This window comes from Rhyacophila brunnea, unplaced genomic scaffold (genome assembly GCF_057557595.1).
Source record: "Rhyacophila brunnea isolate RB1 unplaced genomic scaffold, BYU_Rbru_1.0 scaffold_20, whole genome shotgun sequence".
In the NCBI taxonomy this organism is placed as follows: Eukaryota; Metazoa; Arthropoda; class Insecta; order Trichoptera; family Rhyacophilidae; genus Rhyacophila; species Rhyacophila brunnea.
Genome location: NW_028232860.1, coordinates 21,864,669 through 21,881,791, shown reverse-complemented (window position 1 = coordinate 21,881,791; position 17,123 = coordinate 21,864,669). Strand labels below are relative to the sequence as shown.

At 38.3% G+C, this 17,123-nt stretch overlaps 1 protein-coding gene across 1 annotated transcript; it reads left to right on the top strand.

Annotated features, from left to right (window-relative positions):
- The first annotated feature begins 2,283 nt into the window (after window positions 1-2,283).
- On the top strand, window positions 2,284-5,552 carry LOC147071405 (mite group 2 allergen Der p 2-like). The gene is made up of 4 exons (XM_085948581.1): window positions 2,284-2,308; window positions 2,340-2,447; window positions 2,926-3,003; window positions 5,455-5,552. The coding sequence occupies exons 1-4, from the start codon at window positions 2,284-2,286 to the stop codon at window positions 5,550-5,552; spliced, it is 309 nt and encodes a 102-aa protein (XP_085804707.1).
- Window positions 5,553-17,123: the final 11,571 nt, after the last annotated feature.

Sequence of the window (17,123 nt, the reverse complement as noted above, 5' to 3'; positions counted from 1 at the left end):
CAATCATACCACCCAGCATTAAATAAGTTCCACGCTTTAATACGTATTTTTTGTTGTCAAGACAAAAAAATGGAGCTAAAATGATCGTCAGAATTTCTTCAATCATAACTAGATCAGTAGGGTATATTATGATTTATCAATTGCGATAATGTCTCTTGTATTTGCAAAAATAAGAAGGACACTCCATAAATCCTCACTCACTCATCGAGTCCGTCACTTGACGCACCACTCGACATAGTCAACCGTTATTCCACTCGAGTCCAGTCTCTCAGTTCATTAGTATAATCAATCTCTCGATCACGCCGACTTGATCAGTACGTCCGTACCCGAGATTGTAATCTCACGTTGTCATCTTTGTTATTGTATTTATTTATTCTTGTAACGATAAATAAGCTCTCCACTCATAACATGCAAGCAACAACGACTTTTTCTCCACACACCTAATTCATCTACCCAAAAAATTACGAAGTGAGTTTGCGAGCACAATTTTATTTTTAGCAATTGAATATCTTATTTATATTGTACCTATCAAAGATCAAAAACTATCACCTGTTTCAAGTGATGTTAGCATTATTTATTATCATTTTGGAAGATTAATACTTTTGGTTCAGCATCTTAGGCATGAAGAAGTTTTCATCAGCTATTTATCCGATATTTGCATCCAATTAATAAACAAAAATGGTTTTCAACTTTAAAAACAATCAACTTTACCACGAACTTCCAACACTGAGACACATTTATAAAATCTGAATAAACATAATAATGCCTGTTTACCATAATTACCAGGGTACCAGGGCTAGATTTCAAAATCAGCCAAGTCCATAATACATGAATATGAGAAAAACAGATTTTTGTTTTCTCAAATACATAGTCACAAGGGTGAAAGTTTACATTATTTAGAGTATAGAATAGTTAAAATTAACAAGTTCCACATTTCGATAATGCAGATATGTTAGAAAGTAGTAGTTCTTCAGCAATTCACAAAAAAGTCAAAAATATGTAAAGGTGGACTTGGCTGATTTTGAATTGTTAAAGTTCTATTGAAGTGGGTGACACCGTCCCTATTCAATATTAACATATTTTGTGGAATAATACTATATATTGTAATTTATTTTTACATATAAAATATTTCTACCAAGAATGACGCTGAGAACCACTAAAATGGTGAAAATAACGTCTAAAATAAAATTGGACTTGGCTGATTTTGAAATCACAATTTGTACCCGGACTTATGATAAGATTATCAGTGTTATGTTATCAATGCATAAATTTAGATGCTATTCCAATTTATATTTCTTTAGTTTATATATATTTTAACAGACACATGCAAACAGACTGATCTTCTATTTCTGATCCCCAATCTACATCATAATATAATAATTCTATTATTCTACTATTAATAAAAAGGAACGTCTAAGAAGAGTTTCACCGACGAGTTCGATTAATAAGTAATAACACATGACAATAAAATTATTGTTTACACAAAAGATGGCGAAAATTAAAAAAAAATCTGTCAGAAAAAAGTATAATCGAGAGATTTTTTGCTTTAGGTCGGACAACAAAAAAGATAAACATATTACCTGTGGGTGGAAGATCTTTTCAAGATTGACAAGGACATCTTTCATCTAACCCAGAGGGGGGCAAACTGCGGCCCGCCGGGTGTTTTTAAAAATTAAAATTGTAGATTAAAATTTATTTAGCAATAGTACGCGATCCATTTTCAATATATATTGATAGTGTACCGACAGAGCTACAACTTGAGAGTATTGATCTGCAGTGTGACACTGATTTAAGACAATTGCATCGTCGTGAAGAAATCTCCAAATTTTACAATGCCCTTAATTCAGACAAATTCGACAAACTTAAAGATTATGCAAGATAAATGTTCGTTATTTCTGGATCAACCTATATATGTGAACAAACATTTTCGATCATGAACCTCAATAAAAATTCTTTACGATCAAATATCTCCGATGCCCATTTACAAGCAGTTTTGAGAATATCAACTACAAAATCAACACCGTGAGAATAAATTGTGTCTAAAAACGGTGTTTTACTTGCGGCCCGCCGCTCATTTTGAATTCTTAAATTTGGCCCTCCATCCAAAAAGTTTGCCCACCCCTGATTTAACCCATCTTGTTTGCCAGCTACTAGTGATTCAGCTTCAATTCACTTGGGTTTGCGTTTCAATCAATTATGTTATAATTAAATCAAATCGTTATTCTTCTTACCCCGCAAGACCTCCCAAGTATGCTGGGCTCGATTTGGTCCACTCGTTCCAATATGTCCAAGGCCAAGCCTGATTCGAGTAAGTCATTGAATTATTTTTTTAATTTCAGGATCGAGCTATGATCTAGAATCCGTCAACATTGCTGGATGCGAACGAATTGTCCCGTGTGTCTTGTACGTAGGAGAGCCAACCAACGTTATAGCAATCTTCAAAGCAAGTAATACTAATTTTCTTTACTATAATTATTATGTAGCATGAATATATGTTTATTTTGAAATTATCTTAGCAATTATTAATCAGCATTTACTCTCTAATCAGAGAGATACTATATCGACTTTAGAAAATAAAAAAGGCGTAACCCTCAGTTTTTTCAAAATAGGGAAAAACGTCTTAAGCATCATTTTTTTAGTTATGTTTTTTAATTGACTCAATATATTAAATACATTTATATTAAAACCAAATTATTAATTATGATGCACTTCAAGGTTATGTATATTTTGTATTTTAACTTTGACTGAAAACCACAACAAAAACCTCTTGTAAAATTTGATATGTGTGGATTACGCCCTTTTTCCTTTCCAAAGTCGATATAATTAAGATAGATTGGAGATACTGACCAAAATAATAATTATAGATACTATGACATTAATTTTAAGCCTATGCATCTATTAATTTAAATTGTTTGTTTGTTACAGATTATGTTTCTACTTCTCTTAAACAGGACGTTAACATAATATTGAACAGTGTTCAAATCCAACCTGATGTGACACCAAGTAAGAATACCCTTATGATTTTTTCCCATTGATTAATGACGAATATAGTCTTATATTATTGACCTGAAGATTTTTTAAGATTGTTCAACGCGACCGCTTATCCGCAAGACAAGTATAATAATTAAGGAGCGGATTTCTATGCAACATAAAACACGATTATATGCATGCACATATGCACTTAAAATCATTGAAATATGCACTAAAACCAAAGAAATATGCAGTTAAAAATTGTCATTTATATGGAAACATATTGTAAATACCCACATCACCCAATATTACCGATAAAAGTCGAATAAAAAATAAATAATCTTAAGCAATAAATATAATACAATAACAAAATAACACAAATAATCAATATAAAGTTAATCAATTACAATTTTCAAAATAGTTTGTTTTCAAGTAGGTGCACATAATTGAACAAGAAATGCAAAATGTAAATGTAAACTATGGAAACTAAACACAACTTAAAAAAACAAAAACGACACACTTAACTATTCCTAAATACTATTTGCTGTTTTTTGTCCGAGAAAATAAGTTACAATGTTTTTTTCAATATTCTCTGGCATAAAATTTTTCGCATATCTGTCAGTATTTTGTTTATATGCGGAAAATGATCTCTCAACGTCCACTGGAGGCTGCCCGAGTTGACTTCACTTTTTCTGATAAATTAATGAAATGCTCGGGAATGCTATTAAAATGCAAGTGCATCTATCTGATTTAGTTATGTTTCGATAAAATTATAAATGCAAAAGCCCTAATATATGCATTTATTAATGAAATATGCACTAATGTCTCAAATATGCTCTAACGCTTCAAATATGCATTTATATGCACAATAAAATTATATTTTTGGATTCTATGTCTTTCGAAACGGATTTCTGTGCAACTCCCATAACTGTGCATACCCCAACAAAACATGCACTAGCATATAAATCCGGGCCTTAATAATAATATACTTACTGCAAATAATACAGGCTGAGCCCGTCCCAGTGACCATGCTCCTTTTCGAAATCCCAAAAAAAACACCACATCTTTTAAAAAGCTTTTAAGAAATTAAAATGTAATTGCCCAGATTGATAATTCTGCCCTTCTTAGGAAGAAGGCTCTGACTCTATACTCTAGACTCTAGACTGACTCTCACACACTTTCGAGATAAATGACACAATGTGTTTTTTCTCAAACTTTAGTACTGTGAATCAATAAAAAACGGTTGTAATTTTTATTAGTAGGAAGTTAAAATACAAACTCATTAATAATAAACAAGCAGTAACTGCAATGAATATGTGCAATTACTGCCTTTTTGCTAAAAAAATGTATAATTTAAGAAGATGTAAATTTTTACGGTATTTAAATGATAATACTGATTTTAAAGTGAACAGGATATATAGCTTTCAAAATTACCTAACGGATGGCATTTATAACTCAACTTCACAAATTTGGCGAGTTACTGCCTTCTTCCTAAGAAGGGCAGAATATTCCTCAAATTAAATTTCTTTAAATAATAAATGCTAAACAAGCATATTATGTGTTGGACGTTAGTGTGAAGGGCGGCGAAAATTAGTTAGTAATTAGTTCTGAAAACTATAGTTTCAAAGTGGAAGTTTCAAGTATAAGGAATATAGTATTAACTACGAAGTGACTTACACTAAACCAGCGCATCTGTTCTATACAAAAGGGTATAATCGGCCGCTATCGGCGGCTATCAAGGGTAGTTTATTATATTTATGTATTTGAGGTATTATAATTGTGACAATAAGTGCAGCACCTTTCTAAGCTGTGTTAACTTTTAGAGCGATATAGACAATTTTGACAGTTTAAACGGCTAACCTATTGTGACAATTTGTATAAGTACCTCAATACATAAATATGATATAGGTACTACCCTATATAGCCGCAGATAGCCGATACCAGTATTGTGTATAGAATAGACGCGCATATGTTTTACGATTGGTGGATTTCTTTCTGTTATAGTTTTCTGACAGTTTTTATTGATTTTTGATTAGCTATGAGAATCCCTTTGGTCAACAACCATTGAAAATTTTAATGCATATAACGCTTGTATGGAGGGGTGGATTTGAGTATAGGATACGTGTGCAATAATAATAAAACCAAAGAACACAAAAATAATGGGAAGTGCAGCGTTAGTAACATGTTTTAATTCTGGAGGGTGGAGAAATATGAAATAAACTTAAACATGTGTTGTTATTTTCAATATTTACCTATGTGTCATAAAATACATTAAAGTTTATCACGTAAACGAAACGCGCATCCAATATTTGTAATATTTAGGTACCTCTCTAGCGATTTATAGCCTGAGTAACAAACCTTGATTCATGATAACTGGCTATTATGTTTTTTATGTTAATAACCTGTTCTGTCAATAATGCTAAGCTTGTGATATCCCTCCATATACCTCCATATACCATAACTCCATATACCTATTATTTACAGCTGCATGTGAAGCGACCTGGTGTCCAGTCAAGGTACAACCGGCCAACGTCTATGCTGCGACTTTGCAATTGCCAACAGCCATTGCACTGGTAACATAATACGTCATGATATTATAAAATTATATTATGGACCTACATTAATGTTTTACGCCATTATAGTTGTATTGTAGATAATTTCCAATTATTTCCATTCCTGATTTTTATATTAATAACAAACTTGAATTACTTTTCACCGTCCAGGGCAGGGCGCTGTGATTTATATTTTTTTTAGATTACGTTTAGTTGGAATAAAGCTTCTACCACATCAGTGGTGTTATCATAATAATGTAGTTATTATTAAACTTAAAAATCTAAAGTTAGCCATGTAGATAGAATATAGTAGAATTTGCGGAATTAAATTCAAACATTTTTTATTTTCAAAAAAAAGGAATGTTGAACGTCACTAACACGGTACCTAACTAAGGATATGCGCATCGCATCTATTCTATACACAAGGCTGCCATCGGCGGCTATCGAGGGTAGTTTATCTTATTTATGTATTTAGGTATTATAATTGTTACTATATAAGTCAGCCGTCTAAGCTGTCAAAACTGTCTATCTCGCTCTAAAAGTTAACACAGCCAAGAGAGGTGCTAGTAAAACATTGCACTTCTTGACAGTTCAGGCGGTTAATAACAACACCCCCTCAACGATACGCCACTGCGCACTTCGTTGATGTATTTTCCTAGCTCAGTCGGTGGAGGGGTTATTAATAATAACGATGTTTCCTTTTGAAAAAGTCGGTAACGACTTGGTTTTATTTCCTTGTATGTAGCGTCTAGTAAATAATTTTACAGGCCAAATGTAGGTGAAGGCGGCAGACAGGAATACGTGACGACCGATGACTGCGAACGCGAGAGATGTTTCCCACCCGTAGGTAAACGGGATGTGAAACTCTCCCCGGGGAGTACTTCGGCGTTCAAGAAGCGAAGAGATGCGCGGCGAAAACTGGTGAAACTGGTCCAGAGTGTTTGAAGAGAGGCTGCTAGTAGAGATGAGACTTGTTCCCGAGGGAGGATCCGGTAGACTGATAAAAATCTCTCGGATGCGCCCTCTTTTATAGCAGCCTCCCTTATTCTAATTGGTCCAAAGAGTTTGAGAAGGGGTGACCAAAGATTCTACTATGTCCGTTAATTTCGTACTGCGTAATATCTCTTGTTTATTTAATAAGAATTTACTGGATTGTCAGAAGGACCAAGTATCAAGAGATAATATATTCTGTGCACGTGGATGGATATATTGACGTTATAAAATATCGTCTATCTAATTCTATGGATTTTATATGAATTTATTTAGAGCATTTAAATAGCTATCTCCGGCATAAACTCGCGGTTTTAGTCTTATGCCAGGAGTAAACGCACGATTTGATTAGCGTTTAAATTACATGCATTTACAACTACTTACTAGGTACCTATTGACATAATAATAGGCCCTGTAATCATTATCCATCGACCTTCACATAAACATTTGTGATTTTACGACGTAAAACCTGTCTGTTGCCTTTACCTTTTACAATATTACATTTATAATAATAACAGTTTAATCTTAAAACTACGTCTTATATAGTAATACGAAATAATATTTTACTATTTCCGAAAAATAGCAAAATACTACTTCTTCATAGAGGTAATTCGCAATTCAATGTCGAAGAGTATATCGATCGGCGATATTTCCCCCGCATTGCCTTATTTTTAGCCGCTGTCTTTACACCGCACAGCTGCATAAAGGTCGTGATTTTAATTTATTTTATTAGAACAAACAGCAACAATGACCGCCGCCCTCACAGGCCTCCAACAACTCCCCACCCCACATCTCGCTAAAGGGGATAGACGCTAAAAACCGTCTAGGTGGCCCAAATGTATAAGCATATATCCTAAGTAAGTAGTATTTTATTAGAAATCGGCGAAGCTCCCGTCTGTTGCTATCAAGAATTTACTCTTTCTTAAATATGTGAATTTCCTCATGCTTTATATTACAGACGATAAATACCCTAATTAGGAACACAATAATGAAATAATATTTCCGAAAAGTTGAATTCTAGAGACTTTAAGGCGTTATTTTCTGAGTTAATCTGTGCGCCGGATACTTTTTAGCCGGTAACATTTTCGTATACACGCACAGAGGCACACCCATACCAACGCGTTGGTAGGTGTTGCTGCGTTATAATTTTAAGTGTTGCCACTCGCGGATAATTGATTCTATAATTATTAGTTTGCTATTAATGAGTTTACGGATCGAAATACTATTCGATTAGTGTGTTCCACATGACATATTAATTAATTATATACACTTTTAATACTAATCACTCGCTACCGCGTTCTTCTTCTTTATGTTAACAGTTATTCTTCTTCTTTCATACTATTACAAAATATATTAAATATGTTACACTCTTATAATAATCTCTCGCTACTGCATTCGTCTCTTTATATTTAACAATCATTCTTCCCCTTTTATACTAATATACAGTTACATAATACATTTATATCTAACATTTTATAATAACATCGTCACAGGTTTTTTTATTGTACAGAACAAGGCAATTTTACATCCATCATTCTTTCACACTGCATTACCCTGCTCGTAGCAATCGATGCCCCGTTCGATACGTTTACATACCGAACGGGTAGCGTAAAAACCTGTGAACAGATAAACAATTTATATGTGATTCGACAAGGAAGCGTTTTTAGGCGTTTTACTAAGCCGTATAGTTAGAGATCAGGTTTACATGTCGGCTTATTACTAATCAATTTATTGTGCGAAGGCACCTACCTACAGGTAGGTGGTGACAATTCGCCCCCTCCGATGAAAGCTGACATGTACAGCCTGACCTCATCGGCCGCCTATACCTTCCTTGTTTAACCATCATACACATATATTATTTGTTTTTTTTTTTATCTGGGTCCATATACATTTTCGTTTTCGTTTATAGTTTACAGTTACAATTGACAATTTATAATTCACTGGTCTGACTGCAGCTCGGTAGAGAGTTTTATTAATTGCAATCGTCGACTCCTCCGAGTGCCAGCCTTACGGGGTTGTGTGCCCTCCGCTAACCGTTTGTTATTTATTCTTTCGTTAACTTTCTTTCGGTTATTATACACGTTCATAGGAATAGGTGTGGCCACATCTACTCCTATGGTGATAATTGTTTCGGGTATCGATACTTGTGTCGAACTAGTTGAGGGCATAGTCTCCTCGCAGATACAGGGAAGTATTTTGAGAGGGCGCATCTTTTTCCATATCCTTTCCTTAACTTGTGCTAAGGGCAACTCGTCTTCAGATTCCTCACGTCGCGGTGACGGGGTTTGGGGTCGTATACTACCCCGCTCCACCTCCTCCGGTATCGCAAGTTGTGCGGGGTCGCCGTCTAAAGCACTGGGTTCTGCGAGTATGGCTTCCATCCGTCCTGCATCATTATTGTCATCCTCGTCATCCCTGTCTTCGGTAACTTCCTCTTCCATTGGAGGGTAATACTTTCTGATATGATCGATGTGGAATTTGTACGGTCGTCCACGGCGATCTACGTAGAACATTACGTCGCTGACCTTCCAAATGATCCGATGCGGGCCGCTCCATTTAGGATCAAAGCCGGCACACGCACCAGGTCGTTTCTTCGGGAATTCCCTTGTAAAAACGGAGTCCCCAACCCCGTATGTGGGTGGTTCGGGTCCACGTTCTTGCCGACGCTGTTCCACGTACCTTGCTTGGTTGGCCAACACTGCCGTATTCATCTCGGTTCTATCTCGCGCTACCTCATAACTGTCGATATCCCGCAGAGGGTTCGACCAGTAGCCCGGCGTACTTACTTTCTGCCCCCATAATACTTCAGCTGGGGAAAAACCCGTAGCTGCGTTTTTTCGGCGTCTAAGATCGCCTAAAATTTCGGTGACATGTTCATCCCATGTATTTTGTTCCAAACCGGCCAACCTAATACGTAACCCTTTCTTAATTTCTTGATTTCTTCTTTCCGTGGGGTTTTCTCGAGGCATCCATATGGACGTATTCCATTGCAAGGAATCCCAGCGTTCAAGTGCCGCAATCCAGGCCGGGTGATTGAACTGGGTTCCATTATCTGATAAGATTGCCCTTGGGCTACCGTAGCGTAGGATAATATTATCATGGATCAAGGGTATAATATTACCCACTACAGCTGATCTCATCGGAAAAGCTTCCGTCCATCTTGAAAATAGGTCTATTACAACTAGTAGGAAGCGATTCTTTTTTCTCGACGTAGGGTAAGGTCCCATAATATCGAGAGCGAGAATTTCCCATGGCCTTTTGGCCTCTACGTGAGTCGTTTGGGCGGCTTTGGGCTGTAGGGCGCCTCGTTTTCGAGTGGCGCAAATGCTACAGGCCCGGACATAAGTTTCTACCTCACTTCGTCTCTTATGCCAGGCGAATCCCTCACGAATCGCGTAGTCGGTTTCTGAAGCACCTGGGTGCCCATTTTCGTCATGAAAAGTTTTTAGTACCTCTTTAGTTAACGAGGCGGGTACTACGAGTTGTAAGTTCTGCCCGCTGCCTATTCGTACCAACGACCCGTTTCTAATAGCTAATCCTGTAAGTCCTCTATTCGAACCGTCGTTGGAGCGAATTTGTTGCATTAGTCCTCTGGTTATCGGGTCAGTTCGCTGACGTTCGATAACCCTTTGCCTTAGTGCTACGGTAGTTAGCAACATGGCCGTTACTGGTTTTGGTCTGCGTATAGGAGCGGCCATTCGTTCGTGTTCCTCATCAGGATTTTTATTATCACCGGCGGGTTCTTGGGGAAACCGCGAAAGATGATCGGCTAGGTGATTTTCTGATCCGGGGCAATGCTCTGTGTCAAAGTTGAACTCACTCAAGAGCATTCCCCACCTAGCAAGTTTGCCTTTTTGATGCTTCGCTGTATTAAGCCAAGTTAACGCTTGGTTGTCGGTAATAAGGGTGAACCTTCTATTTTCGAGGTACCCCCGGTATTTAGTGATTCCCCATACTGCGGCCAAGGTTTCCAGCTCATTGCTGTGATACCGGCTTTCGGCGTCGTTAACTCGTCTGCTCGCATATGCTATAACATCTCGGCCTCCGCTATCTTTCTTTTGAAAGAGCACCGCCGCAATTCCATGGCCCGAAGCGTCGGTTTGCAGGCAGAAAGGTCGTTCGAAATCCGGTCGTGCAAGTCGCAGAGGTTGTTTCAGTGCCTTTTTTATTAGTTCAAAGGCTTCTGTGGCCTCATCTGTCCATCGAAACCGAACTGTGGTACGCAGTAAGCGTGTTAATGGAACGGCCATTTCTGCAAAACGATGAATGTATTCGCGAAGCCAATTACATAACCCAAGGAAACTACGCACCTCCTTTCGGGTTGTTGGTTGAGCAGCTGCTTCTACCTCTTGAAGGTGATGTAGCTGGGGTTCGTTGCCGGTGGCAGTAATACGGTGGCCCAAATAGTCCACCTCGCGACATCCAATTCGACATTTCGCCGGCGCAACTCGTAGGCCGTGGTATTGTAACCTCTCGAACACTAATCTCAAGTGATTTGCATGGTCCTCCCACGTTTTACTATAGATGATGATGTCATCTAAGTACACCATGCAAAATTTATTGATCAAACCCACAAGAACCTCTTGGGACATCAGTTTTTGAAAATGCGTCACTCCGTTTTTCAAGCCAAATGGAAGAACACGAAACTGGTAACTGCTGCCATCAGCGGTGGCAAAGGCAGTCAGCGGCTTCGTGTCCTTATGCAGCAAGACCTGCCAGTACCCAGAAACCAAATCCAGGCTGGAGAAGATGGTCGCCGTGCCGAGGTCCTTCAAGGTGTCTAGTATCAGTGGGAGAGTCGCTGCTTCCTCTATGGTTTTGCTGTTAAGTTTTCTAAAATCGATACAAAATCGAGATGATCCGTCCTTCTTGGCCACTAAGACTACAGGAGAACTATAGCTGGAGGTGCTCGGCTCGATCACACCATCAGCGAGCATTTGCTCGACGTCTTCCTGTATTTGTTTTCTTTTGGCTTCCGAGTGTTTATACGGCATCAATCGAAAAGGTACTTTATCTTTTAAAAAGATTTTAAGTTCGCTGGTTCTACTTGGAGGGCCTGAATCAGCGAATCTGTCTTCGAAGTCCTTCATGACCTTGGTCAGAGAGATGCGTGCTGCTTCAGGGATCCCCGGATTTAATTCTGCCAACGTTATGGGTCCGCATGATCGATGCGGTTTAGTGGTTTGACAATGAATGGTTTGCCTCTTCTTGTCACCGAAGTGCATGCAGCGCCTTTTCAGATCAATGACCGCTTCTTGTTGACTCAAGAAGTCCAAGCCCAGTAGCAAGTCCACGCTTAAACCGTCAAACGCGAGAGCGTTCAGTTCCACCGGACTATCGCGCAAATATCCGCGAATAAATACTTCGCCCCCGGTGCGTAAAGTTTCTCCATTGGCAGTGACCAGGTCTTGAGACATTCCCTTAACTTTATATGGTGGACACACTAAGTCTCTTCGGACTAGGGTCCGTGTAGCTCCGGTGTCGATAACAGCTTCGTAACTCCCGGTTACTCCATCAATGCGCAGGGGTAATCTAAGGAGAGGTTTCACATTTACCTGTGAGTTTACTCCCCCCCCAGATAAGTATGCTCCTGCAGAAGTCACGTTATCCGACACTACATACTTCAAATCACCATTAAGTTCCACACTATTCACTTTATCTATAATATTTTTATATTTAACACTATTATTATACCTATTTTTATTTAATATCAAACTTTCACAATTATTTTTCACACTTTTACTGGGTAGATATATTTTATCACTATCATTGTTGTAATCCTTTTTAAAATCAACCCCATCTTGTGCGGGCAACAATTTAGTTTTATTTTTACATGGTAATTTCGGTTTTATATTTTTCTTTCTTCTTAAGTTATTATCATTCGCGTTATCGTTGGTGATAATTAATTTATTTATCACGCTTGGTTGATTATTTCTAGTTAAATCGGATGAATAAACGTTAGTTTCTTTTTGTTTATACGGTTGGATATTATTTGTACGGCTGGCCGGTTGGGTCGTGTTAGCACGTGTTTTTGTCGAGCTATTTTTAGAAACTCGCGCGGCGTTTGCCGGTATTCCACTGTTTCTCAATATTTCTAACCGAGTTTTCGCACTTGCCGTATTATTTATATCAGCTTCGATATACATGTTATTATTTAATTCAGATACCCTATTTACTTTGTTCTTTAACATAATAGAGTCTTGATTAATGTTATATTGATATAGTACGTTAATATTTTTAAAAAAAGGTTGGTTTTTATTATTAATAGGATCGATGCCTTTATAACAAGAATTTAAACAACAAAATTTTGCGTCTGGCCTGACGTTAATATTTGACGTTAATTTATTACTTTGGCCTTTGAGATAATTGACGGGTGCTTTAAGAGCCGGGTAATTAATAATTTTGCCAGAGTCAGCTAAATATTTACTTACGGTTTGGTTTTGTGAGATCTCTGGATGAGCTGCGCCGTAGAGATGTTCTCTGTTTGTAGATAAAACTTGTTTCCAATCATTCTTCACCTTTCTTTCCTCGGATTTTACCATAGTTTTACGTCTTCCACGTTCGTTACTAATTATTTCACCTAACAACGCCGAGCCAAATACTTTTCGTCGTTTTGACGTAATACCCGTAGTAGGTATTTTTATCTGGGTAGCACCATTTGTTTCGGCGTCGTTAGGCGAAGTTATACATTTATATGGAACGTAAAACTGTTTACTAACATAATCTTTCTTATTACCTTGAGGAGGTTTCACATATTCACTGTTGTCAGCCGTTAGAAGAACGTCCTGCCTTCCGCACTTAACACTAGTATTCAAGGACATTGGAAGAATGTTCCCACTTTTAGCACCATGATGTCTGGCACTTGCAGATCCCCAGTCATCACCGTCGAGCCGTGGGTGACGTCTAGCTCCTGCAAGTCCTCTTCATTGCTCCCTCTGGACGTTCTCAGCCGTTGTCGTCCTTTCTTGATATTCCGGTCGGTTGTAATCCCCGCGCCAGTTCCCTCGGTAGTCGCCACGGCCTCTACCACGGAAGTTACCTCGATTTACGAAATATCCACCTCGGCCAACATAGGCTCCGGCCGGTGTTCTATCTGTGAGGTTTTCTTCCATCTGCGGTCTATGCCGGTCTACGTTTTCTGGGCGCGTTTCCCTCGTGGAATAGTTTATTTCGCGTGGTGGCGGCTGGCACGTACAGTGGCACGCGCAGTCTCTTTTAGTTGCTGGCCTCTGAATATGTGACAGCGGTACTGGAGGCAGGTAGTCTGGTGCCATCGGTCGAACGCGTTTGGCCACCTCCAGCAGTCCGTCTAGTGATTTCCAGCCACTCTGGCCCACTCGAAGCTGGTCGTGAGGGTTAAGAAGGTCGAAGAAAATCTCCGCCAATTCTTCTCCACCCGTAGTCGGCATCAAAACTTTGGCGAGCGCTTTCTTGTTCAGCAAGAACGGAAATACGTCCTCGTCAGGTTTCTGTCGGCGAGTTTTAAGCTCGCTTTCCTGTACTCGTCGTCTTGTGGAAGATTCAAAGAACCGGGTCATCCGGCTTTTGAAGGACTCCCAGTCGTCTTCGGGATCTACTTTCATGCTCCAGGTCTTGGCTTCACCTCGGAGCTGGCGTATAGCGAGTCGCGTCCAGTTTAGTGACGGGCTCCTGGCGGCTGCGTAATATTTCTCGCACTCCTCAAGAAATTCGGCTACTCTGTGCTGAGGTGCTCCGCTGAACGTCACCTCTAGTTCAGGTTTATGCATCCATTCCTTGTATTTTGGAAATTCCCCGGTCCTAGTCTCCTGAGTAATGCTTGGTAAAGATGACTCCGTGCCCGGGCTCCTCACGAACGCTGGTATACTGCGCTCAGGTATTTGTATACCTTCTTCCATCTCCTCATTCCTCTGGATCGGCTCCATCAGTGGAGGGTCCGCCATCTCTTCGCTAGATGTGTGTGGGTCCTTTGTCTGCGATCTAGTTCTCATATATATAATATATATATGAAATATATATATATATATTCCTCGTGTCTGTCGTCCGGTCGTGGATTCGAGAAAAAGAAGCTTTTTCTGAGCCCGTAAACGTTTGGCGCCAAATTAACAACACCCCCTCAACGATACGCCACTGCGCACTTCGTTGATGTATTTTCCTAGCTCAGTCGGTGGAGGGGTTATTAATAATAACGATGTTTCCTTTTGAAAAAGTCGGTAATGACTTGGTTTTATTTCCTTGTATGTAGCGTCTAGTAAATAATTTTACAGGCCAAATGTAGGTGAAGGCGGCAGACAGGAATACGTGACGACCGATGACTGCGAACGCGAGAGATGTTTCCCACCCGTAGGTAAACGGGATGTGAAACTCTCCCCGGGGAGTACTTCGGCGTTCAAGAAGCGAAGAGATGCGCGGCGAAAACTGGTGAAACTGGTCCAGAGTGTTTGAAGAGAGGCTGCTAGTAGAGATGAGACTTGTTCCCGAGGGAGGATCCGGTAGACTGATAAAAATCTCTCGGATGCGCCCTCTTTTATAGCAGCCTCCCTTATTCTAATTGGTCCAAAGAGTTTGAGAAGGGGTGACCAAAGATTCTACTATGTCCGTTAATTTCGTACTGCGTAATATCTCTTGTTTATTTAATAAGAATTTACTGGATTGTCAGAAGGACCAAGTATCAAGAGATAATATATTCTGTGCACGTGGATGGATATATTGACGTTATAAAATATCGTCTATCTAATTCTATGGATTTTATATGAATTTATTTAGAGCATTTAAATAGCTATCTCCGGCATAAACTCGCGGTTTTAGTCTTATGCCAGGAGTAAACGCACGATTTGATTAGCGTTTAAATTACATGCATTTACAACTACTTACTAGGTACCTAATGACATAATAATAGGCCCTGTAATCATTATCCATCGACCTTCACATAAACATTTGTGATTTTACGACGTAAAACCTGTCTGTTGCCTTTACCTTTTACAATATTACATTTATAATAATAACAGTTTAATCTTAAAACTACGTCTTATATAGTAATACGAAATAATATTTTACTATTTCCGAAAAATAGCAAAATACTACTTCTTCATAGAGGTAATTCGCAATTCAATGTCGAAGAGTATATCGATCGGCGATATTTCCCCCGCATTGCCTTATTTTTAGCCGCTGTCTTTACACCGCACAGCTGCATAAAGGTCGTGATTTTAATTTATTTTATTAGAAATCGGCGAAGCTCCCGTCTGTTGCTATCAAGAATTTACTCTTTCTTAAATATGTGAATTTCCTCATGCTTTATATTACAGACGATAAATACCCTAATTAGGAACACAATAATGAAATAATATTTCCGAAAAGTTGAATTCTAGAGACTTTAAGGCGTTATTTTCTGAGTTAATCTGTGCGCCGGATACTTTTTAGCCGGTAACATTTTCGTATACACGCACAGAGGCACACCCATACCAACGCGTTGGTAGGTGTTGCTGCGTTATAATTTTAAGTGTTGCCACTCGCGGATAATTGATTCTATAATTATTAGTTTGCTATTAACGAGTTTACGGATCGAAATACTATTCGATTAGTGTGTTCCACATGACATATTAATTAATTATATACACTTTTAATACTAATCACTCGCTACCGCGTTCTTCTTCTTTATGTTAACAGTTATTCTTCTTCTTTCATACTATTACAAAATATATTAAATATGTTACACTCTTATAATAATCTCTCGCTACTGCATTCGTCTCTTTATATTTAACAATCATTCTTCCCCTTTTATACTAATATACAGTTACATAATACATTTATATCTAACATTTTATAATAACATCGTCACAGGTTTTTTTATTGTACAGAACAAGGCAATTTTACATCCATCATTCTTTCACACTGCATTACCCTGCTCGTAGCAATCGATGCCCCGTTCGATACGTTTACATACCGAACGGGTAGCGTAAAAACCTGTGAACAGATAAACAATTTATATGTGATTCGACAAGGAAGCGTTTTTAGGCGTTTTACTAAGCCGTATAGTTAGAGATCAGGTTTACATGTCGGCTTATTACTAATCAATTTATTGTGCGAAGGCACCTACCTACAGGTAGGTGGTGACATTAACTTATTGTAACAATTAACCGCCTCAATACATAAAAAACTACCCTCGATAGCCGCCGATAGCAGCCTTTTGTATAGAATAGATGCGCTGAAAGTCTATGCCATTGCACATAAAAATATAATACCATCTAAATTATTTTAATATAACATATTTTATGAAACATGTACGCTACGCTACGTACGCTATAGCCACACATTTTAAAACTAATATTATCAGAACTCGAAATGGTTGTGGAAAATAATTTAAAGATTGCGCCTTGAATAAAATTAGCTTTTTAGAAACTAATACATACGTACATAATTATTATTAAATTCATTTACTTTACACATTTCACTTAAAGTATATTATGAAGCTTGTAGGGCGCATGATAAAAATGTAATATTTAAAACATGTTGTAAACCCCTATCGTGTTTGTTTATTTAATTTCAGAATACAAGAGGAAACCTGAATTGGAAAGTTTACAACGAGAGGGGAACCAAAGTGTTATGTTTTTCAGTTGTTATTCAAACGAAAAT

Bases quoted from the DNA above. Each gene is read 5' to 3' on its own strand.
- LOC147071405 (XM_085948581.1), top strand. From the start codon at position 2,284: ATGTCCAAGGCCAAGCCTGATTCGA. The intron at 2,309-2,339 runs GTAAGTCATTGA...TTTTAATTTCAG, and splicing joins CAAGGCCAAGCCTGATTCGA to GATCGAGCTATGATCTAGAA. The intron at 3,004-5,454 runs GTAAGAATACCC...TATTATTTACAG, and splicing joins CCAACCTGATGTGACACCAA to CTGCATGTGAAGCGACCTGG.